This window comes from Pelodiscus sinensis, chromosome 1, assembly GCF_052426305.1.
Source record: "Pelodiscus sinensis isolate ZL-2025 chromosome 1, ASM5242630v1, whole genome shotgun sequence".
Lineage (NCBI taxonomy): Eukaryota > Metazoa > Chordata > Testudines > Trionychidae > Pelodiscus > Pelodiscus sinensis.
The window spans coordinates 319,447,435-319,472,326 of record NC_143052.1 but is presented as its reverse complement, the minus strand read 5'-3'; the positions used below and the strand labels follow the sequence as shown (position 1 = coordinate 319,472,326).

The following is a 24,892-nucleotide window of genomic DNA, read 5'->3' as shown; positions in this document are numbered from 1 at the left end:
TTGGAATAGCGACAGTTATTCCAAAATAACAAAAAGTGTTTCTACACAGCAAGCCATTATTTTGAAATAATGGCGAGCTGGAGGACTTCTTATTCCAACTCCTGTGACCCTCTTTTTACAAGGAGTAAGGGAAGTCAAATGAAGCATTTTCTTCCTTCAACTTCCTGCTGTGTAGAGTGCCAAAAGCCAAATTAAGCTATTTCGACTTAAACTACACAATTGACGTAGCTGAAGTTGCGTAGCTTAACTTGACTTTTGCCCTGCTGTGTAGATGTGCCCTAAGTGAATTGGGACACAGAGCATATATTTAGTTAAGGGGATGTCTCTGCAGTGTGAGAAATTGGCAGGGTACTTATCAGGGAGTCAGAAGATTGGGGTTCTTCCTCTCATGTTGCCATTGACCTACTGTGTGACCTTAGGGAAGTCATTTTACCTCTCTTTGTCTCAGTTTCACCGTTTGTAAAATACTTGCTTTCCTATGTAAATAGCTTTGAGACATCCAGAGGAAAAGTGCTGTATGTTCCTAATCCACCAAAACACTCTGACATGTTCTTAACTTTAAGGATGTGTTTAATTGCACTGACTTCAAGTCATGTTCTTAAATACTTTGTATGACTGAGTCCTATAAGAGCTAAGTATTATCACCTTTACAGGCTGTACTGCCTATAATTGAAGCTGTGTTGAAAACATAGGAAATCAAATGTTCTGTGTCATGGAACTAAAGGACATTTACTCGCATATAATTTTTTAAAGCCTAGAATTGGTAAATGTATAGTGTAATTCCTTATTAAGCAAAACAGGTACCCACATGCTTTGTAATTTGATTTTGGACAAATCGATGCTTTCCGTTTTCATAGATATCAGTTCATTTAAATTCATAAATACAAAATTGCCCCATAAAAAGCTGTAAGAAAAAAGAGACTAAAGATAGGACGTGAAATAACCATCAGAGCTGCATAGTTTAAGTACACTGTTCTTCAGTTTTTCATTTGTTGTCAGTTATGACAATAACAGCCATTGCTATAGAGGGACCACAGTGAGGGGCTGTTTCCCAACTTCCCCTCCCCAAGCCTAATCTTTTAATACCCCACTTCATACTTGTGCACTTTGATGACGTTATTTGGTGACTTTTCCATGACTTATCACTTTCCCCTTAGCTCTACAGGGAAACTTACTAGACACTTCCATTCCAAAATCATAGTTTTATCTATAATGTATTTGGGAGCTTTCATTTTATGCCTTCACATCCCTTATCCACTCACAGGTTAAACACTACGTTTGGCTGATGCTGATAATTGAAGGCATGGTTATGTATATTGCAGTGGTTCAGTTTATATTCATCTTTAGGTCAAAAAGAATTCACAAGGAGCATTTCTAATCATCTAAAATTAGCTATTTGTCATTTTCTTACAGTCAGTTGCTCCACTGAAGCCTGCCTGATTGTTAGATAACAGCATGTTCCATTATCCAGGCTCAGCTAAGAAGCTGCATGTATGATATATTGCACGTATTACTTCCCTCACATGCTGATTCAACAGCTTTCCATTTAATTCAAAAGTTAAAGTAGCCCACAATGTATAATATGTGAGAAAAAGAGGCAACAAATCCCTATAAATCACGGTGTCAACATTTCAAACTTAGATGCCTAAATTTTGGCAGTGTGGATGGGATTTTCAAAAGCCCCTAAATTTAGGAGCACAAGTCCCCTGGGGCTTTTGAATATCCCACTCTTAAATATATACTTAAGCACCTACGTGGCTTGATATTCAAAAGAGCTGGGCACCTCCAAACTACTTTTGGCATCAATGACACCGGCAAATGCCGGGGCAGCTTCAAAAACCACTTCAATGGCACCGTACATAAGTGACTGCAGGCTTAGATGCTTATTTAGATACCTAGATATGGGTTCTGATAATTAAATTTAAAAAAACCCTTCAAGTTCATAAATGTGGGCATATAGATTTATCAGAAGGTCAAATGAATTATGCTGTAATAGTACTCTCCCAGTACATTTTCTTCATGAATAATGTAATTCAAAATATCTAAAGGTTTAAATGAAACTTCTCTAAAGAAATATTTTACTAGGGATATAATAAAAACTTACAGGCCTTTCATGTATTACAATAAATGTTGACAATCTTATTTATGTGAGCACTTATGTTCTCATTTTTTGCTCTGATATTCACCAAGAATTTAAATCTTAATTTCAGAAGACTCAATATTTACAGCAGCATAAGTTGCTTTTACTCTAAACACTTCTCCTTTGCTCACATTTCAGAGTTCAAACAAATAACTGCAGCAAAGCAAAATTAAGAGAAATAAAATTCCCACATTCACTTTACATCAATATCTCCCCTATTATCTATGCAGCAAACTATTTTCCATTTATCCTGTTTTCATTCCAAACCCAGCACTGTCTGTTTATCTACTTCATATTAATGAATTATAAATATACTTGATAATTAAAAGCTGGTATTTACAGTCTTCACTACGCAAGTGCACAATAAATGTGTGATACAAAGCTGTTGCTCTGTGTTCCAGGCGGAGTACAGAGCTCTCTTGGTCTTTTGGCAGCATTTCAAGAAATCCTGGTGGAAGAACTTAACAGCTTCACTCTTAAGACATAGCAATATCACATTAACCCCAGAGATGTTGTTTAGCCACTTTTAATTTCAAATCACTTAAACAAGCTATAGAAATCATCTACTGAAGGGTCTGATTCAGCAATCACTTGTTATCCAGCCTGTGTTTCCTATCATGACTTTAATGAGACTACTTGTAGCTGTAAAAGGCGAATCAGTACTGTTCACAGGTTAGAGAACCTATTTAAGATCACATATGGTCATCCTTATGCAGGCTCAGTAGCATCTTCCTTTGTAAGTAGTAAGGATGTTAAAATGCAGTTATCAGGCTAATTGTACAGTCGATACAATTTCTATTGACAATACAATTAGTCAATAAGACCGCTCTAAAGAGCCGCAGAGGGGAGTAGCTCCAGGAGCTGGCTCAAGGTGGGACTGAGCAGTCCCTGCATGTGCCGGATCTGGGAGTCACCCATGCTGCAGCTCTGCATTTTAAATGTAGAGAGAAATGCTGGGCTCTTACTACATTTAAAATGCGATCAGTGTGATCCAGGACTGCTGGGTCCCAGATCGCACTGAATCCAGCAGCCCCTGTTCGCAGAGGACAGCCCTGTCTGCCGCAAACAGGGGCTGGTGCCAGAGCAGCCTCTATTCGAGGTGGACAAGGCTGGCCAATGTGAACAGAGGCTTCTCTGGCACCAGCCCTTATCCGCAGGGTGGCCCAGCTCCCCGCTGGGACTTCTGCGGAAAGGGGCTGCTTCTCAGCAGCCTCCTCTATCCCAACCCCCGTTTCCTCTGATAGTGGCAGCAGGGGGGAAACAGGTGGCACCTGGAGATGGTGCTGGGCAGAACCTGCTTTTAAGTTGGCTCCCCCCAGCATCGGCTCCTGTTCCCCACCCCCTTGCTGCCTTTCTCTGATAGAGGCTGTGGAATGGGAGGAGGAGAAGTGACTAGTCAAGTCACTGTTTGACTAGTCACTTACATCCCTAGACTCAGTAGACCCCTGGGGCAAGCTGAGTAGTACCTTGTGCTAGACATAGCTCTACTGAAATCAGTGAGATGTCCCACAGGGTAAGACAGTACTCAATACCAGTAAGAGGGGGCCTTAGCTAATGCCTGATTCCATAATGAGGCACTACTGCTTACTTCAATGCAATTATTTAGGATTTACATCAATGCAATGAAGTGTCCCTAGCCTCTGTTTACAAGAAGCTGGGAATAAATAAGAAAGGATGGATCACTTGATGATTTCTTGTTCTGATCATTCCTGCTGGGACACCTGGCTTTTTCCACTGTTGGAAGACAGGATGTTGGGCTAGATGGCTGTGACACCCAATAAGGCTGTTCTTATATTCTTATGAAAAATTTGGCCCATTAGTTTGATAACATCACAAACACTACTCTGAAGCTGAGGTGTAATTCGTAAGTAAATACATTCTAATATAATTCTGTACTAGAGAAAGAAACAGCAAGAACAGAATCAATACTACGGCAACACCGTGGTACATGCACTGCACTGGATCACTGCCACATCTCAGGTGTGATGGTGAAGCAGCAGCATCTCCTCATGCCTTTAATGATCCGTGAAATGGCATTAATCCAGAACAACACTCATCTCGGTATGTTTCCTGCATAAATGAAAAATCTCTGGCGTTTTGGTGTTCCCCTCATTTTGTTTATTTTTAGAAATCTAAAGAAGCTTGTCAGCTTCTCTAAAAGTCAACTTTAAAAAAAATTAGGAACTATGTATTATTCACAATGGAACGGATCCTACCTGAGCCCTTTCCTCAAGTAAAACTCCCACTCAGCAACTCCTGAGATAGAGGCATTTTCTATTATTCCCAATACTATTATGTTTTAGATTTTTCACTTTCATTATTTATCAATCACACAAATTAACTTTTCTGAAATGCCTTCTCCCCCACCCTGTTCCTCCATATTAAGATTTTCATTCTGGTCATGGATTGTCTTTTTAAATAAGACTATCTTAGTCACACATTCAAATACCCTCCATTAACAGTGTCCTTTTCCCTTATACAGAAAGTCCGTCACGGTTTAATTTAAGTTGATCTCAGTCATTAATGTGCCATGACAAATGATTCATTTGTTTTGTTTAGGGTTGTTTCAGATGAAATTCAAATTCAGTTTAGTGGTTATTCATAGAATGCTAAGACTGGCTCCTCCTTTTTAGGGTTCTAAGAAGAGGAGTAGGAGCTAGGGAAATATGGCTCCCTTCTCCCTCCCAGCAATTGTACCTTCTTGGCTAGTCTTGCTCCACTTTCCCCACTCCCTGGAGGATCTTCCCTGCTGTTCCTGCCATCAAAGAGTACTAAAGTAATATTACCCCTCTCCAATAAGCCAATGGGTTCACATTATTGGCACTGCTCCTGTTACCAGATCCTTGATGGTTCTTCCTCAATCCATGTCAGTCCTTCTTCCTCTCTATGGGTTCTGTAGGCACATCAGAGGGAAACTGGCCATGATGGGAAAGCGGTCTAAAATGAAGGGAGGGTTCCCACCTATGATTCACTATCCTAGCTAAGAAAAGAGTAGGGTCAACTATGATTCGCTATAGGTAAGAGACCTGATCCAGCCCTTCTCCCAACCATTCCTTAAAAGCTCCTCATTAAAAGTAGTAGCTGTGTTCTCTATCCCACAGGATCCTGGATACTCTTTGAGGACTATTACATACTGGAGTTAACCAATGCTCTCTATTAATCAAGTAAGACACCTGAGGGAATGAGAGTAGAAAGAAGGAAAGGACACTGTCCTAGCACCATTACTAGTAAGGTTTTTTTTATTTAATAAAAAGAGAGATTTCTGAAAAAAATATTATATAAGTGAACAACACATACTGAAGCTGTGGGCTGAATTGTGCTCTCTCTCACACACCATTATAGAACCTGAATAACCCTCAAGAAGTCAATGGAACTACTCTGGATTAAAGCAAGGCAAAACCGAGACCAGATTTGTCTTAAGAAATTTCCATTGGGTTTTGTTCTCTCATATGTTGTGCGCTGAAAAAGCAAAATGAAGAATATTATCATAGAATTATTATTTCTATCATAAATTTTAAAAATTACCTATATTAATAGCTATGAGCCAAAGTCCTTCAGGGACTGTCATAAATCTACAAGCTCTCCCTGAGTGCTAGATTTAGTATTTGGATCTTTGAATTAGCTGAAAGAAGTGTTAAAAACTCCTGCAGAGAGACAGCTTCCTCTTGGCTGTACATTTACACAAGCTTTTTGCAACCATAATTCAAACTAGAACTTGACAAGAACTCACATATACCAATTTTCTTCGAAATATATAGCTTTCAGGTGGTATTAGGGATTTCCTTCGAAACACTTATAGATGGAAGACCCATCATGCGCTCAAATTCTCTTCCTTCAAGTCATCTCCTATATGTTTAGTTCAGTCCAAGAAAATGACAAAATTAATGATTCATGGGAATTTTTAAGGAATCCAAACATTTTGGATTCCCATCTACTTGCTTAATTTTTCCTGTAGTCTATCCCATAGACAACCCTCTCCTAAAATGCTGGAGGGAATTCTGGGTGGCATTAAAATAATATTTGCTTCAGGATGATCTGTCACTTTGGTCTTTAGCCACTCATTGGAGGGAAGGCAGGGGTGGGGGGGGGGGGGAGAAGAACTGTTAATTAAATGCATATTTTGAGGCACAATATGAAACAGGGGAATTCAAAGTTCCAGATTTAAAAATGAAACTTTCACTGAATTATTTTGCAGATGCACAGGAGTCTACACTAGTCGATCCATTGTCTATAGCCAAGCCCTTCGATACAACCGCATCTGCTCTAATCCCACTGACAGAGACCAGAAGCTTCAGGATCTCTACCAAGCATTTATAAACCTCAACTACCCACCTGGACAAATAAAAAAGCAAATTGAAAGAGCCAGACGAATACCTAGAAACCATCTACTTCAAGACAGACCCAAGAAAACCAACAATAGAACACCACTTGTCATCACCTACAACCCCCAACTTAAACCTGTCCAACACATTATCAAGAAACTACAGCCTATACTGGAACAGGATACCATACTCCAAGAGGCTCTGGGAGACAGACTCATAGTCTTTTATAGACAACCACCTAACCTCAAGATGATTCTTACCAACAACCACAGAACATACCACACTAATACCAACCCTGGTACCTTCCCTTGCAACAAACCCCGTTGCCAGGTTTGTCTACATATTCATTCTACTGATACCATCATTGGACCTAACCAAGTGAGTTATAAGATCAAGAACACATATTCCTGCGCATCCAGAAATATAATTTATGCTATCATGTGCCGAAAGTGTCCGTCTGCTATGTACATTGGACAAACATCTCAGACACTTCGCCAAAGGATTAATGCCCACAAAACAGATATCAGACAGGATCACAAAGAAAAAACAATTTCTTGCCATTTCAACCAGAAAGGACACTGTCTCAACGACTTAACTACCTGCATTATGCTACAAAGACCTTTTACATCTGCACTTGAAAGGGAATCCTCTGAACTGTCATTCATGCTAAAATTCGATACTCTCCGGGGGGGGGATTGAACAAAGACCCCAACTACCTTACCCATTACAAAGATAGCTTCCCCAATTATCACCTCTAATACCATTAACTCACAGACACTTACCTTCCTTCCCCCCCCCCCCCCCGCATCCCCCTTCTGTTCTGAAATGTGATTTGTCCTTTTCATATGTGTTCATTTTTTTTAATTGTATCCTTTGGTATATATGGTTGTGACTATTTTCTTCCACTATTTGATCTGAGGAAGTGGGTCTGGCCCACGAAAGCTCATCATCTAATAAACCATCTTGTTAGTCTTTAAAGTGCTACATAGTCCTGCATTTTGGTCATAAATGTGTGTGGATGCCAGGGCTGTGCCTGTATGCAGGAGGTTTAAGAATAAAATGAGGCAGATCTCACCCCTCCTTCACTCCCTGTGGACTGCTCAGGAGACACAAGGGGAGTGGATACACACCAGTCATTCTAGAGAGAGGAAGAGGGAGAGAGAGAGATTGCTTATGTGTGTGTGATTCCTTCCCAACAGAGATAACAGGTATATTGCTCTCCTCAGAGTCCCCAGCAAAGGGAGTTGGAAGTGTCAGGCAAAGGGAATAGCCAGGATGTGAAGATCACCAGAGTAGACCTTTTATGACCACTTTCAACTAATCTAATTTAAAGCAAGCATTTAGGTTCTAGGGCCAGGTGAAAGTTCAGAGAACTGCACCAAGGGTCCCTAAAAACACACAATCTCTGTTGTGCCAAGAATAAGCAGGATATATATATAGGCATTTTCCTTCAGTGTATACTGGTGGTATTTTATTTTGCCTGACTGAATCTCCCTTATACCAGTATCTGCTTAAAGTCTGTGGGTTGTTTGGAAACCAAGTAAAAGAGGCTCTAATACATGATACTAGATTCCTCTCCTTAGGAATGGTTCATTGTTGCTAGAGGGCAAGTGGTACGGAAGTGCATTCACCCCATGGGAATTTCTCAAGACATCACAGTCCCAGGGAGGGATGATGCTTCCATAAATGGAGTGGGACCAAGTAGGCTGTGCCATCACTGTCTCACAGGACAAGATGATCCAGCACTGTTTGGATGTGTACAAGGACTGGGGGAGAAAGGACATGAAGCTTTAATGGCAGCACTTGTACCACCCTGAGTGCAAGAACTACTGCAAAACAATGCTGCTGCTGTTGTAGTAGCATGTGGGTGTGTGTGCGGGGTGGGGTGGGGTATCATGATTTTGTTCTCCTCTCATGCTAAGCAGGTGAACATAATGCACCTGAAGGGGAAATGGTTGCTGCTTGAGCCAGCCACTGAATGTTGGTTGCCCTAAAGTCTGAGGCCAAATATATCAATAAAAGTGTATGCACCATTCAAAAGAAGTACCTTTCTATATCATCAATATGCATATATAGCTGTAAATCACTTCACTATCTTTTTCTCACAGAGGAAAATATTGCACCAGTTTGTGATAATCACACACATTTTTAATGTGATCCCCATCTGAGTTTGCTTGCTGCAATTACAGGTGCAAACTTTTGAAAAGCATTTGTGGTTTACCACAAAAAGTAGACACAAGTTAAACTTCTAAACTTTAATTAATTGTGGAAAATGTGTTGTGGCAGGGAAAGGGCCCAGTGGATCTTATTGAAGTAGGTACAAACCACTCCTTTACCACAGTCAATAACTTGTGACTGTTTTTGGAGAATACTTTCACAGAAAGAATGGGAAAGAACAGGAAGTACATCATCTTAATTCATAGCTTAATGAAACTACATTCTGACCCTATAGGTTACAACACTTGGTGCACATACTTACCTCTCATTAATGGGGTTTTATACCCACAATCGAGTGAAGAATATATCTTCTATAACTTTGTAATGAAGATAGGTAGGCCTTGTAGTACATACTTCAATATTTCTCCATGCGTAAAAACCAAGCAGCGACATTCCTATCCCCAAACTCATATTGGCACGTAGTTCCTCATGTGAATAGTCCCACATGCTTTAATGAGCTTATTTGTGTCTCTAAATGTTGACTAGTGTAAGAAGTTGACAGCTAGGACCAAAGTGACAATGCCAAAGCCCAGTTAGAGCCAGACAATATGGTCATCATCAGATGTGCCTGTTGACTAAAGAATGTAGGGAAAAGCTGCATCTCTTCACATGCATGATTGCTTTCATGTTAATCTTAGGCTGAGTATGAGTATGGAGCATTATAATTATTATTCTTCCATTATTGTGATTGCTTAGATGACTTACCACTAGCTTCCCATTTAGCATAGTATATAAAAGACTGGCAAAGGAAGTGTGATTAAGATCTGAAGCTCTGCTTGCCAGCAGTGCTAAAGTGCAGAAGATTCCTATCATAAAGAGTAACTGAAAGAATAATGAGCACTCAGGACTTCCATCAGGAAATGAGAATGAAGGACTCCTTCCATGTCTGTCAGAACCCAGAAGAAGAATGGAGGACGGAAATCCAAACCACCTGTATAGATTGTCTTTTGTGGTATAACCACCATGCGCATCTTCAAAAATATTAAAATAGTAACCAAAGAGGAGCCAATGGCAGACTGGCTGAGATGGGAGGGAGCTGAGACGTTAGATTACTATCAGAGATTCTGAAGGCAGGAAGCATGAACAGGCACATTTTCTCTGAACTTTTGCAAAGACATGAGTTCTTTGTGATGCAACACAGGGAAACAAGTCCTTTTCCCTGTTTTCCTCCCAAATCATTAAAGGGCAAAAGTCATCATGCTGGTAGGTATCTGGGCTCAATGTATCTGTTCTACAGGACCACTGATATACCGCTGAATAAAACTCATTATTCTGCTAAATGTTTTTACAGTATGGTGCAATTGTAACAGAACTGTCTGTCCTTAGATGTGGGTTTTTGGGGGAGAGGGAGGAGTAGGATTCCTCCCTTGACCAGCCCTACGAATCTGCCATTTTGCCACCTTCCAATGTCTCTCCAGTACTTATTGTGGAGATCATGAAGAATCTTTTCTGCTGCATCTATTGGCAGTCTGGGCCCAAAGTAAATGATGAGGTTGCCAGTTGCAAATTTTCTCTAACACACGATGCATAATGCCCAGCAGACCAATCAAGTGAAAAACAGATACTCTGATCAAAAATGCCACAGGGGAGCTTTGTAATGGGGGACATAGGATGTCAGTGGGGAAATAAAGTTGGGAAGTACTATTCCTTCTCACAGACAATCTCCATTTCAGAATTAAAATCTAGGGCCCTTTAGGCTACATCTACACTGCAATGCTATTTTGAGATACCAGAGTTTCCCAAAAGAGCTATCCCCGTGTCTTCACATCAAGCCTGTTATTTTGGGCTCACTATTCTGATGTCCCTGTAAACCTCATTCCAAGAGGAGAAAGGGACGTTTTGGAACAGGTTATTTTGAAATTTGGTGCTGTGTAGACAAGGCCAAATTATGAAATAAGCTATTATAAAATAAGTTTGAAATAAGATACGCGATTTGTGTAGCTCAAATTTTGAACAAGTGTAGCAGTGTAGACATAGCCTTACAGTAAAGTGCAAAGTGAGAGAAAACATTATTTACTACTCTGTCACCTTTCACCATTCTTGCCAATTACCCAGGTCTCCCTCTCAGGTTTACCTCTGATCCTACCGCCCCTGGACATACACATCTGTTAACTGACAGCCTCACTCCATCCCCACCTCTGCACTCACCCTGCCAACCAGCTTATCCACATGTCCAGTACTGATGCTCCCCCAAGCACACCCACCAGCACAGAAATATCTGGCCACACATCTTTCTTTGGACTTGTGATCTATTCCTCTCCTACCCTTCCTTCTTAGTCTTTTTCAAATGTCAGAATTCTCCCCCATCTAACATCCCAGAACTCAGAACACTCCTCTTCTCTCCCCTCCACAAAATCCATCCCCAGGCTTGGAACTCCTTCCCTACTCATGTGACACCAATTTCAGAAGCCCACTTTACCCTGCTCAGAGCCTCCTTTTTTGTTGCTGGGCCTGAAAATTCGAGAGCAGGGGCAGCAAGAAGCATGTTCATATTACCTGAAATCACCTCAAAGACTGTATCAACCACTTTGTGCCTCCTCCCTTCTGCTGCCTGGCTTTATATGCTATAGGGACAGAAGTCCTCTAGTAGGAACAGATAAACATACAGTCTCCAGGGGCAGGAGAAATTCCAGCCTTACCAGAAGCCTCTATGGAGCACTTGGCAATGCATCCTGCAGTACACAGTCCCTACTATGCAGATCAGATTATTGGTTGGGCTTAGAGTCGTTAGACTCTAATGACCACCCAGGTCAGACTGTAACAAAGTCTTCAAAGAACTGAAGATAAGTATTTGCCACATGTGCTTTGAAGTCCAGATCTCCATGCAGAATTCCTAGCAGAGCTGAGTGAAGTATTCATTGCAAATACATTATATCATTAACTTAGCCTATTATTCGGTTCATGAATTACCCATGAACAGATCGTGTTATTTACATATGTGTTCATAATAATTATTTAATGAATAATTTATGCAAATATAATTTAGCCTGGGATTGTTTACAAACTGGACACTGCCAGTATTTGCAGTTGATAATTTGCTATTTGTGACATGTGATCAATGGTCAAAGTTAGTGATTGTTTCAGTTCCCTGCTTTAATGATTTAAGCTATATCGGAAGAGAAAGTCAGTCCCTCTTTCTACTTTGAAGATGGCTATGAGGTTATTTCTAGTGTTCGTTATTCGTGTTTGTGCTTTCTGCAAATATGCTTGTGTATTAGATCTCATTCCTCATAATGTTTGAAGGTAGGTAGTCATCTCTTCCAACACACCAGGCTATAAACAAGGGACTCCACAACTAAATGTGCAAATTTTACCATCTAAAGTTAAATACCCAGGCTCAGTAGCTGAGAGCTGTAACACATTCATATCAGGCAGAGCGGGGGATATGTAACACACACTGACCAGTGCATAACATTTGAAAAGTGAAGAAAAGGTGTCGTGAATACTAGTGATGTAGATTGGTTTGTTTTACTTGCAAGAGTATTCATCAACATCTTTCACATGCGTTCATTCAGATGGTGTGCCCATGGTTCCTAGTACAGAAACCTGTGCTGTGAGTTTAGGAAATGTTCCTCTTTTAGGAAGAAAAACAATCCAGTTCTCTGCGCCAACTGGATTGTTTGTGTATTAGATCTCAACAAAAATGTCTTGCTGCTGAATAAGTCTTGGCCTCCAATATTGATTCTGGACAAGGTATTCCTATACACAACCAACCACCTACAGATCTTTTAGGGTCCAGAATATTTGGATCACAAAAACTGAATTAAGATTGCCCTGACATTTACAATCCTCTAAATATAAGACCTATAAAATTGTTAGCAGAATGACATTTGAGTTGATTTCCTATTATATGTGCACATTATATCCAGCACAAAGGGAAAGATGGTGGATGAGGCATCAAAATGGCATGTGGATGATGACATCAGAACATTCCCAGGTGCCATAACTAAGTATTTTTGTGCCCAGAGCTAGATATTAATGATGTGCCCCCTCTCCTTAGGTTAGCACGCATCACGCTCTTTACTTTGCAGCTTATTATTTTTACTTATTCCATCTTTGCGCCCCTGATTATGATGGGCCTGGGACGAGCACCCTTTTTGCCCCCCCCTTGATATATTCCTGTATGTACAACATAGTGGGCGGGGGAACTATCTCCCCCCACCATTTGTTTTATTGTCCTTTATTGTTTGATAGAAGAACATGGCCAGAAGCCATTGTTGCATCTTTCATACTTACTTTGTACCAGGTCTGCCTCTACCATGTTCTCTATAAGAGCTCTCACCATGTACATTTACTTATAAATATATTTCTTTTAAAAGGATGGTTCTTGCCTTTTTGCTTTAATTTTCCAGGACAGAGAACAGCAAGGATACTGGGAGTAGCCAAATAATTGAGGAAATCACGATCTAAGCATCTCTCAACTGGGGTCACAACAGATTTCTACACCACTGCATGGACCTGACATAGGCAGACCCATCTTTAATCAGGTGCATCACTGATCTGAAAGCAGCAGTGTTGGAACAGACTTCTTTTTAGGCACTTGGGCTATGTCTAGACTGCAAGCCTCTTTCGAAAAAGAGCATCTAGACTGCAAGCAGTACTTTCAAAAAAGCAAGTCGCTTTTTCGAAAGAAAGCACCCAGGCAGTCTGGATGCTCTCTTTCGAAAAAGCCCTGTTTGCATTCAAGAACGCCTTTTTTCGAAAGAGCACTTTCGAAAAAAGGCGTTCTTCCTTGTGAAATGAGGCTTTCCGCCATTGAAAGAAAAGCCACGTTCTTTCGATTTAATTTTGAAAGAACGCGGCTGTAGTCTAGACGCTGGTGAAGTTTTTTCGAAAAAAGGCTACTTTTTTCGAAAAAACCCTTGAGTCTGGACACAGCCTTGGGGAAAAACATGATTTTGAAACACACCAGAGTCAGTCAAGAGAACAAATCCTTTTACGTTCACTGGGACTTGTGCTCCTAAATTCCCCCCTTAAATATTGACTTCAGAGTTTAAATGAGTTATAGTGATCAACAGGAGTCCACTGCTTAGGGAAAGTTTCCTAAACATTCCAATCTGAAGAGGTCTGGGGACATGATTAATGACAAGCTTAAGTTCATAAAAACTATGGGAGGATCTGCAAGTTCTGGCTCCTAATTGCCCATCAGCTACTTAGAGGAGGGTTGAATAGACCAATGTATATTTTGAATATACTTTTTGTATGCTGTGGCTTTTTATGTACCCTTTTCCCTCAGTTGTATCTGTGTTCAAATAACATTTTTGGTTATGCCCTATTTTGTTCCCCAGACCAGAATTCAGCATAGTACAGACTCATACATCACATTAACTAGTAGTACGATGAATGCTGGCACTTTTGATTATGAATGTTAAAGATGCATAATAAATTGTTTGGGACAAATTATAATTTACATTTTATAGTCCCTTTTATTTATGGCTGCCTTTTCTGCAGGATATGCATTACATGAAGCATTTCACCCACTGAGGAAACAGATGCCACTCTGAGGTGTGATGGAATGTTCATTCTATATCAGTGAAAGGTTGACAAGAAAAAACAGAGCATAATGTATCAAACTACTGAAGAACATTGTCAAAATGTGTCGCTCATGATACTAACTAACTAAACATATACTTTGTCTCTTATCCCAAAACCTCAAAAGTAGATAGTATTATCTCCATGTAAAATACATGGAAACTCAAGAAAAGGCATATTAAATGTCTTGTCCAACATCACAATTCTTTTCAACAACTTAACCAAGCATCCCTCCTGCCTCTTTGAAACACCTTTTCTACAGCCATTCATTGGCTCATCACAAACTGAACTTACAATGAAACTCAAATTCTAAGAGTATGAAAGATTATTGTACAACCACTGATATCAGTGGGAATACCGCACACAGAGCCAGTTCTGAATCTATCCAAGAGAAGGTCTGCAATGGTTCTGAAGCGCTAAAAGCTGATATATGTAATTCAGATCCCCTTTCCAGCATGCAATAAATGAGCTTGTATGGGTTTTCTTTTTCAAGTGCTTTCGTTTCTGCTGTGCTCTGTTTGTATTTATAGAAAATATCTGCAGTCACGCTCATGATGACTTTAGAATACAGAAAGGTTCTGCACCAGACTGCATTTTTCAGGAGCAATGATTGCATATGAATTCAGGGATGAAATAAACTATGGAACACAAGAAAACAATGATCTGTAGTACACATATGGAAGCGTAGAGAAGTAAACAATCAAAACAGAGAACCTGTTTACATTGTACTTCTATTATTGCTTAATAATAATGTGATCACTTCTGCAATCTTTACTTACGTAAAACTCCAATTTAAGTCAAGGGGAGTTTTGCTACTATAAGCACTATAAGAAGAGGGACAATACTATGAATTAGAATTTGTTAATGTTAGTATAGTTAATCAAGAAATAGCAATATTAGCAGCCCACAAATATGCCATAATATAGCCCCTGGTCTGCTAACCATAAAACTTATCCGTAATAAGCACTTCTAAGAGTAACTAGTTGGAGGGGAGAGAGGTTGAGTCTCTGTGCTGCATAGCCAAGATAAAGATGACATTCAGTTGACACCTTGGTTCCTCCGTATTCTATTTTTTTAAAATCAGCACTGATGTGAGCAAGTCACACATAGTGAACTTCTTCCCCAGGAGCCTCTCCGTTCAGGGAGAATATGAAAGAAAGCTAGCTCATGCAGGGATGTGACACTATTAAGATGCTTGATAGTGAGAGACTTTTCATATAGGACCCACAGAGAGACTTTTAATCTAGGACCAGATTTTCCAAAGTACTCAGCACCTAGCAGCTCTCTGAGAACTATAGGAGCTGCAAAGTACTGAGTGCTTTGGATAATGTGGCCTCTATTTAGATGGCTAAACAGAAGACATACTCTCTTTGAAATCTGGCATGTTTCTCAGGTGGTTAACATGGAAGCTACTGGCATGCAACATTTTACAGAATCCACTGCTCAGACCATATAGTTTATTTGCCATACCAATAATTATCCATTTTAAAGGCCACTGAAATGATTTTAAAACATAAGATTACATAAAGATATGAACATTTTTGGCTAGTGGGTTTTCTGCTTTTTAAAAAAATCTAAAATTAACCAAACATTGCACTTTTAGAGCCAGATACAGGTCTGTTATACCAGCATACCAAGAGTAATTCCACTAAGTTTAACAGAATTACTCTTGATTTACACTAGGATTAAATAAAATAAGAATATATCCCTCTATCTTCACACCTTAATGTAGATAACTTATGTACAGTTTTGCCTGTATAAGTAGCAGAAGTTACTATACGTGCTAAGAGAGGATGAAAATGATAGCCCGAAGCCAACAATGCACACAAGACTGGAAATCTACAGCACAGCTCAAATTTGCTTCTTAGATACACTGGTGCAATCTCTTTGACTTCATCAGGCTTGCTCTGGTATAAAGGCCTGAAATGTCATCACTTGAAATCAATGATAAAACTCCCATTAACATCAAGCTGAAACAAGACACAGATGAGAGGGATATTTGGCCTAATCTTTTTAAATAATAATACCAGGGGAATATAAATGCTGCTGCTTCTGAAAGGAGAGTGTAAACAACTATGAGAGAGCATATGCCAAACCTGCTACACTACACACCAAATCTGCTCCATTGGGACAAGAGTGGATACAAAGCCTCCCATTGATTAGAAAGGTGATTCAGCAATTGGCTAAGTATGCTACAATTAGATGCTTATGCTCTTCCAGCACACATATTCTCGTGTGCAATACGAGGCTTCCATATCGTCAAACAGAAGTAAATTCTGGAAACTGAGACAGGATCACCAGCTTCCAGTTGGGAGTGGCACAATTCACCCAAAATGACTAAAAAACTGTTCAGAAATGGAAGCAGATTGCTTCCCCCTTTCAGGAACAAACTCAAAACAATCAAGACCAAAAAGGCAGAGCACGAGCTATTTTGACTGGTTTACACCTAAATTAAGATTTAAATAGATATATCAGGGGCATGAAAAATTAACACGCTTGGGTACCATAGTTAAGCCTACCTTCCTGATGCGGATGCAAGTAGGTCAATGAAAGAGTTTTTCTGTCAAGCTAGCTGCTTGGGGATGTGGATTTACCTACACTGATGGACAAACTACTTCTGTCAATGAAGAAAACTATAGCACCTAATGTAGATGTGCCCTGAGACTGCTGAAGTGATTCAGTTTAATGTTCTTGTTAAAGACGGCTTCATTCTGAGCAAGAGGGGCTGTACTGCACTGGCATCTACAGAAGAAATAGAGAAACTGAATCTTTCCTACTAATCTTCCAAAAGGAAGATTAAATGATTTTTGTATCCTATAACAATGCTCCTGAGGTTACACTTATATTCAGTCCAATAAGATGAAGAATGCTATGATGAATGCCTTATTTCATGCCAGCGGAGAGTTTCTTTTTGAATTCTCACTGAAGAAATTTGACTATGTTTTAGTGAAGGCCAGATCATTTATTTTCTTGACAGTACCCTTGAAAACTAAATCCGTATTTTAAAAGTGGAACGATTGAAGGTGGATTTGTAGTCTTCTGCAGAACTGTTTCACAGAGACCACGCAAACAAATATATAAGCTAAGACACTTGCTGTATGAGGAGTTTGTTCTCCTCATGTGCGTACCTAACTCCTCTCAAAGTCAATAGTAGCTATATATACACATATTCATTGAATTCAGCAAGTGATAGGTAGATAAATCATGCAAGAGATTAGTTGAACTAATAAGGGTCTAACTTGCAATAAAGTTCATTTACTAAAAAAATTGAAATTAGATTTTATAATAGAACTAATCCTTATGAAACAATATTTTAACAACAAAAATCCAGTTAGTCTTCTGTCCATCTGACACAATGTTTACCCTGCAGTTCAAGTTTGCTTGTACTGTACTAATTTTCATTATGCCACAGATCTTAGCTATTGGGAACATTGAACTACTCTTGAGGGCAAAATAAATAATTTGCCAGTCAGTCCCATGCAGCTTTGATCCCTAATTAAAGAACACCACTATGTTTTTTAAAAAGTTGATTATTAAATGCTGGTTACACTCTTAGTGCTGAAATGAGGTGCAATTGTTTAAACTGAATTAATAAGCAAATTTAATGAAAATCCCATTGCTAGGCAGCTTGGCATATGAAAGCTGATACTACCTAAGGGCTCTTTGGTGGCTTATGTAAAGTAAGTCAAATTGACAGATATTCACAATTTGAAATTATCATTACAGTTGGATCCAGTGGGTAATTTCTTTGGAAGTGTTAGCAGAAAGGCCTGTCATGGAACAGGCATAGACACTGCATTACCCTCCCACCCCCAAACTGCTCCAAGGTCAGGGCAATGCACTCTTGATAGCAATGTGAGCAAGGGAGGGAAAATGCACTTTTACCGTCTGTTCTGTATGGGGCCCAATCCTACACTCTGAATTCAATGGTGAGCTTCTGTTAATTTCAGTGAGAGCATCAAATCCCCTGAGTCATTAATTTTGCATCAGTCAGGAGCACTACATTCTAAAACAAGAACCGGCAAAAATTTAAAAAGAGGAAGAAAGAGAAAATTTAGTCCAATACATGGCATTTTCTTGCAGACAACAAGCTCCTGTTTTTTCCTTACCAGATGAGACTTAATAAACATAAAGTTATATCTTTTCTTGGATATTGTCTGTCTGACATTAAAGTCATGGTTAAGAGTAGAATAACATGGAGTCTGGTAGGACTGGCCAATTTATCAAATATGATATTTATCATTAATGTAATCTGGCTAAGAGTACATGTGAAGGAGACCTGAGACCATCAAGAAATACTTTAGTTTTAGCAAAATGTTGACCATGCTTTTTCAGTATTCCTTTTTTTCTGATCCAGCATTGTCCTCCACTAACATTGCAAGACTGGCCATTCATTAAGGGGTTTTAACTTGGCAGCTGAAGACTATCCATGCTCACAACAGAAGACATGGATACTTCTGGTGAGAAATTTGCTCTTTGTAGAAATTATACAACTTCAACTGTTTCTCTGTAGTATTCAAATGGCTTTAAAATATGGCCATCTTATGTTGACAGCAGTGTTGAAATGTATTAGTGAAATATAAAGGACAGCATATGATGAAAGCATTCCTTTCACATTTAGCTAAGCAATAAATATGTACTGTCCACTCCAAAAATAAATGCATAGCTCTTATATTTGAAACATAATTGAAGTTGTACCTTTAATCATGAGCAAAAATGGCTGCATATAATGTGAAACCTAATGTATGATTCTAATCAAATGTTACAGCTTTAGTTTATTATGTTCGGATGAGTCAAAATCTTCTAAGATCCATGTTTTGCAATAATTTCAATTCCCTCTGTCAGTAAAAGAGACTGAATAATGCATGTAATACAAAAGAAATGAATAGGATTTAAATAAGACACCAGTGGCACCAATGGAGGGGAAGGGTAAACCCAAACTGGTGGAAATCAGGCCAATTTTATTTGAACTACAATAAATCTTTCTACTAAAATGATCTGTTTCTCAAGACTGCATGATTTATACGAAAACAATGCGATGGTTCTGGGCCTGTTAAAAGCCAAAGCAGACAATTACAATGTATATAAAATTGAACACAGAGAAAGATTTCAATTCAAAACGTATTTCTGGATAAACATCACAGTACATAAGACGCAGCCACTGTTTTATTCTATTGGAAAGACAAAAAATATTCACATGATTTGCCATGATTCAACTAACATACAAGCCATAAACCTTTTAAGCTGATCTGTTTATTGTCCTTAATACACAGAATGGGCCAAACACTGTAGTTTTACCACTAACCACTGCAGTGAAATAGAAATGGAAATAAAGCTAACTGGTCACGTCTTACATCTTTACGCTTGACCTCACATGAATATTCATTTCAGTCAAAGTAGCATTAAGGCTATTGTACTGTATCATTTTGAGGCATGTATGCTCTAATTTAATTCCATACAATGATAAGAGCTATTTCCACATTTGTGTAGTTCAGAGGTATTAAATATATATACACACTTTATTCAGATTTTTATCTTTAATTAGGTTAGAAAATCTCACATATATGTGCTTTCAAAGCCTCTGTCAACCCAACAAATTCAATCACATGGCTTACTGTGTCCCACAGCTATCAGACAATTGATTTTTGCAGGATTCTGCCCATATTTAGCTTAAGGGACATGTGATATGTTCATTCATTCATCAGTCATTTTGCCTGTGCTTTATTGGGAGGGGCACTTTAAAAAATATATTCTCAGTATTCAAATATTGTAGACAAAAATAAATACAAGAACACAATTGGATTTATCAGCCTAGAGAACTGTAAACTATAACATGTAAATGCAATGAGTAATGTTTGGATAAAAATACGTATTGATTTAAGTGGGAGATTTGCCTCAATAAATCCTGCAGAGTTGGGGCTACCAAATGGATGGAGACATATGAATAATTACATATACATACACTTGGGTTTTTTTTTTCATTTCTGTATACTGTCCATGTTTATGATCTATGAATCACTAAATTGCTTAGAACTGTGAGATTAGCTTTGCTATACATTTTGTTGTTATTTTGATCAGGGTATGAGTTACTTTCTATAAGTGATGGCAATTCAGCAAATATAAAGGAACAGTTTTTTGTCAGTTAAAATAATGCAAACTAAAGATAAGGGGAAGATGGTGGAAAGAGAGTTAAAGGAGCTACTGTGAACAGTTTAAATGCAAGAAAGTTACAGCATATGCTTTTTGTACCTAAAATGTTGTTCTCTTATATGCAGAATTAGTTCAGTTATGCTTAACTATTTTAAATGTATGCAAATCAGAGTTATTATTAAACTTGTATTGGTCTAACTAATACTGTGTGCAATAGTTTGAGGCTCAAAGTTTAATAACAGCCATTAACATCATTTGGAAGGACTGAAGAGAAGTCAGAGTCATAGACAATTGGTTTTAGTTATAATTATTAAATATAAGGTACAAATGTTTAGAAAAAACTAAGCCAAAACCAAACAAAAAACAAAAAACAAATAAAATATTTCAATATACATTGTATCAATTCTAAATAATGAAATAAATGAGCAATGCCTGTAAAAGGAAGATTATATGCAATGCAATACTCTCGCAGAAACACACCTGTGTGTATCTAATATCATTCTATATACTTTTAAAAGCACTTTTTAAAAACTCCTTCCTCTTTTCCTTAATTTGGAATTGATTTTACTATTAAACACAACAGCTAATACCTTGCTTAGTACAGAATTGACACTCAGCAGAATAAATCGTTTCTGTATATGCACTGATGCCATTTTGGCAGCATAGAAGCTTTTCCTGTTAAATGAAGTGACAGTCATTTGAAACTTGGAGTAGAAAAGAATTATATAAATACATTTAACAGACATCCCATACGTTCTAAGAAGTGAAATGTGCTGAACCTCAATACACATTATTATTAAAAGTATGAAAGAGATGGATGTGAGAACCCACACAACTAAAGAAAGATTCTATGTATTCTAAAGGCACGCTGAACAGGAAAACCTCCAATCTGCTTCTATTTTAAATCCTCTGTAAGTAATGTTGCTCAGTGCTCTTAGTTCCTGGGGCAATTCATTCTTGGGAAAGCACTAAGAAAAAACATGGAATTTGAATCCTGAACACATATACAGAAGCAGCAGCAATTTTAGTGGTATATAGCTCTGTACCACTAAATCATTTCACCCAACAATGAACAATTAATACTCTTATGAAGTCTGATTTAGATGAACAGAAACACAAATGCTTCCCCGCTCTCAGACATTAAGCAGCATTAAGCAGGCATTTTACCCAATGTTGAAGGAATCAGGAGTGCTGTAAATGTAGAAGTTCAGCTATACTCTATTTTTTAAAATTATCCCATTTGTCCAGAGCACCCCTTTTTAATGAGAAAGTGTATGTAGACTGGGGGAGGGGAGTAATAGTTGCAGTTGGGGTGGCTTGTGAAATCAAGTAGATCAGATGCTAAACTGATCTGGCACCAATGTGTGGCTGCATGGAGACATACCCACAGGATGTATGCATTAGGAGATGATAAGAGACATTTACAACCCAGAATATAAGAGCAGGGCAGGCTCAAGTGACATCACTAGATGAACTGCAGCGTCAACCTCCTCAAATATATTATCCCGCACACCATTGCTTCACTGTCCCCTCTTAGCCATTAGAAGAGCGCTTGTGATCACAAATATTATGGTGTCTTTTCAAAAGCAGGCAAGACACGCCATGCCCAACAGCATTCAGACCTTCATAATTCACAATTTTTCTTTACAATTGCAAAATCTATCTCCATAGAAACCAGAAAGCAAGAAACTACAGTGATGACACTAAAGTAAATGTCACATTCAGTTACTCAGCACAAAGCAGGAGCCTGAATGTTGGTAAGGTTAGAAACTAAACAGGATTCTGCTCCTATAGCTTTTTCTTACAGAGCAGCTGACTTGAAATAGATTGTTTTATACAAGGTAATTGTGCGTCCTCGTCTTAATTTCACTGTAATTTACTCATAACTCGGCCAGATCAATGGCACATTTACTTACAGGCATTTGTTACAGCGAAGCTGTTAGCTGTTTCAATGTTGTCTACATGAGGAACCAAATTAAAAGGTGCTTCAGAGGCATTGGGGCTGGTGTTATGAAGAAAAATTGCTAATCGAAAAGCAGTATATTCCTGATCTGTGTTTCTGATGAAGAGACCACCTATAAAAACAGCAAAGAAAGCAAGAGTCAATTATTCACAAGCCAGTCACTATACTATTAAACCAGGCAAGTACCTCTCCTAGTGGCACTGAATAATACTGGTCCTGTCATGTCTGTGGATACATTAACTAATCATATTCATAATCACCACCACCATTACCTTAAAGCATTGTCCTAAAGCAACATGAACCTCCCAACTGCATGCAAGCTCTGCTCCTGCTTTCTTGGTTCCCAGTCTTTCATATTTAAATACTCAGATCTGTCATGATTGCAGTGACCTTTGGAACTCTTTAGCCTCCATCTCTGGGCTACTGAAGGCATTGCTACATCAGCCCCGGAGCCTCCTCCTGTGCCTTAAGTGGCGAGCAGCTTAAGGAGGGGGAAGCCTCTTCCATTAGTAACAAGGAGGCTCCATACCGAACAGGCAGGTAATGAACTTTGCTCCTCTGCAGCCCATGTGCGGGCTGGGAGCAGCTCAGGCTTATTAGTAGCATCTTTCGGCGTGCACGAGAAATGATGCAGTGATGGAGCTGAGCTGGAAGGAATTCAAATAACTGCGCCCCGCCAGAAAAGGGAAGGGGAGAGTCGGGGCAGGGGGAGGACGACACAGGAGCTGGGGACGGGGGCACAAAACCAGAAACTTTCAAACTAGGGAAAGGAAAAGCCAGCAGCATCTCCCCCTCCCGCTTCGCTCCCCACGGCAAATGAGCTGCTGCACCGGCCAGTGCAGGAAAACACCGGCTTTCAAACAACTCGCCATCCCCGCAGGATGCAGAAGAAACAAGGGGTCGCAATTAAAGAGCGGGGAGGGGGGCATCTTCCCAACTTATTCTAATACTGCACAACCCCCTTCCCAAAGATCACAAGAGTTGAAATGAATTTTCCCATAGAAAACCCACCCTGCTCCAGACCCCTTCATCCCGTGTACACACACATCCACACTCTCTCTCTAACACACACACAGACACTTTCGGAGAGGGGAATTAAGGTGGGGATAGTGGGAGCAGTCTCGCAGCTTCATTCAGCCCCTGGCGTGTAACTCACTTTGGAAAGGCTTGTAACACTTGCCACATGCACCCAGCCCAATGCAGCGCTTACCTATTTGCACACTGCTAGGAAAAGCTCCCATTGCTAGTCCCCAAAAGCCAGAAAACAACAAGACAAGCTGTCTGCAAATAATCCTCATCTTCTCTTTTGCCTCTCTGTCTCTCCTTCTCTCTCTCTCGCTAGGTGCTGCTCAGAGAGGCATTGAGGACGAGGTGGCTACAAACAAAATTAAGAATCAAAATAAATGAAATGGGGAGGGGGGAAAATAAGAGGGTTTTTTCCCCTCCTCCTTCCTTTTTTCTTTGATTTTTTTTTTTCAAAATTGTTTTTCAGCAATCCATCCTGCCGAGCCGGATTTTTCCCGCAGTCTCCATAGCCCTGGGAGAGGTTTCTGTCCGGCTGCAAATGTTGCACATGCAAAAGATGGTGGAGAGTTTGGTGGTGGTGCGCGCGTCTAGCGGCTGCACTGAGAGATGAGACATGCGCTATCTCCCCCTCCCTACTCCCCCTCCCATAAACACAGCAGAGAGAGAGAGAGAGGCGCATGCACATACACACGGCTTCCTCGGTCTCTCTCCGGTGCACCCCACTCTCTGAGCGCCTTTGGAGCCACAGATAAATACAGCTACCACAGGAGAGGGGGCTCCAGAGGGCAGCTGGGGACGGGAGGGGAATGAGGCTTCTCTTTCCCGCCAGCCTGCACACACCCGGCTAAAGCAGCAGCAATGAAGTTTGTCCCCAAGAGGACAGAGCCCTCCCTTTGCAGCCAAGTCGGGCTCTCAGACACAGCCCCAGCAGCAAACGTGGGACTTTAGATACTGCAGCAAAAGAAAAAAAATTCCAGTGTGCAAATCCTGCTGGAGAGGGAAGTAAAGGGAAAGGGGGATAAAAGGAGAGGAGGGCAGAGGGGAAGAGAAGGCTTAGGGTATTCAAGGTCACTGATGATTGATTGCCATCAGTAGCCCATTCCTACACTCTCCTGGCCTGTGGGCTAAAGACAGCTCAGGGGACAGGATCAGCAACTTACTTGGAGGCTGCAGAGAGAAGGAGCAGGATGTTGATCTCACTAATAATAACTGGTATTTCATAATGAAATGCAAGATCATAGAAAGATAAGAGACCTTGAGAGGTCATCTAGTCCAATCCTCTGTGTTCAGACAGAACCAAGTTAACCTAGATCATCCCTGGCAGGTGTTTGTCCAACCCTTTCTTAAAAACCTGCAACAGTAGGGATTCCACAACCTCCCATGGAAGCCTGTTCTTGACCTTAGTTACGCTTATGCTGACAATGTTTTTTCTAATATCTAATCTAAATCTTCCCCGCTGAACAATAATCCCGTTTCTTCTTGCCTAGGTTCAGTGGACCTGGAGAGCTATTGATCACCAGAACATCTGCTAACACATTTGAA

At 39.8% G+C, this 24,892-nt stretch overlaps 1 protein-coding gene across 4 annotated transcripts in view; it reads right to left on the bottom strand.

Annotated features, from left to right (window-relative positions):
• GRIA4 (glutamate ionotropic receptor AMPA type subunit 4) overlaps positions 1-24,128 on the bottom strand; it is a 293,893-nt gene extending 269,765 nt beyond the window's left edge. For 2 of the 4 annotated variants that reach the window (XM_089775674.1, XM_089775672.1), the window contains exons 1-2: positions 23,535-24,128; positions 22,278-22,436 (exon numbers count right to left, since the gene is read on the bottom strand). In XM_089775674.1, coding sequence (XP_089631800.1) covers positions 22,278-22,436; positions 23,535-23,622 — 247 coding nt within the window. In that variant the 5' untranslated portion in view covers positions 23,623-24,128. The remainder of the gene's footprint in view (positions 1-22,277; positions 22,437-23,534) is intronic. The other 2 variants (XM_089775671.1, XM_089775673.1) reach the window with 2 other exon arrangements.
• Between the last annotated feature and the right edge of the window lie 764 nt (positions 24,129-24,892).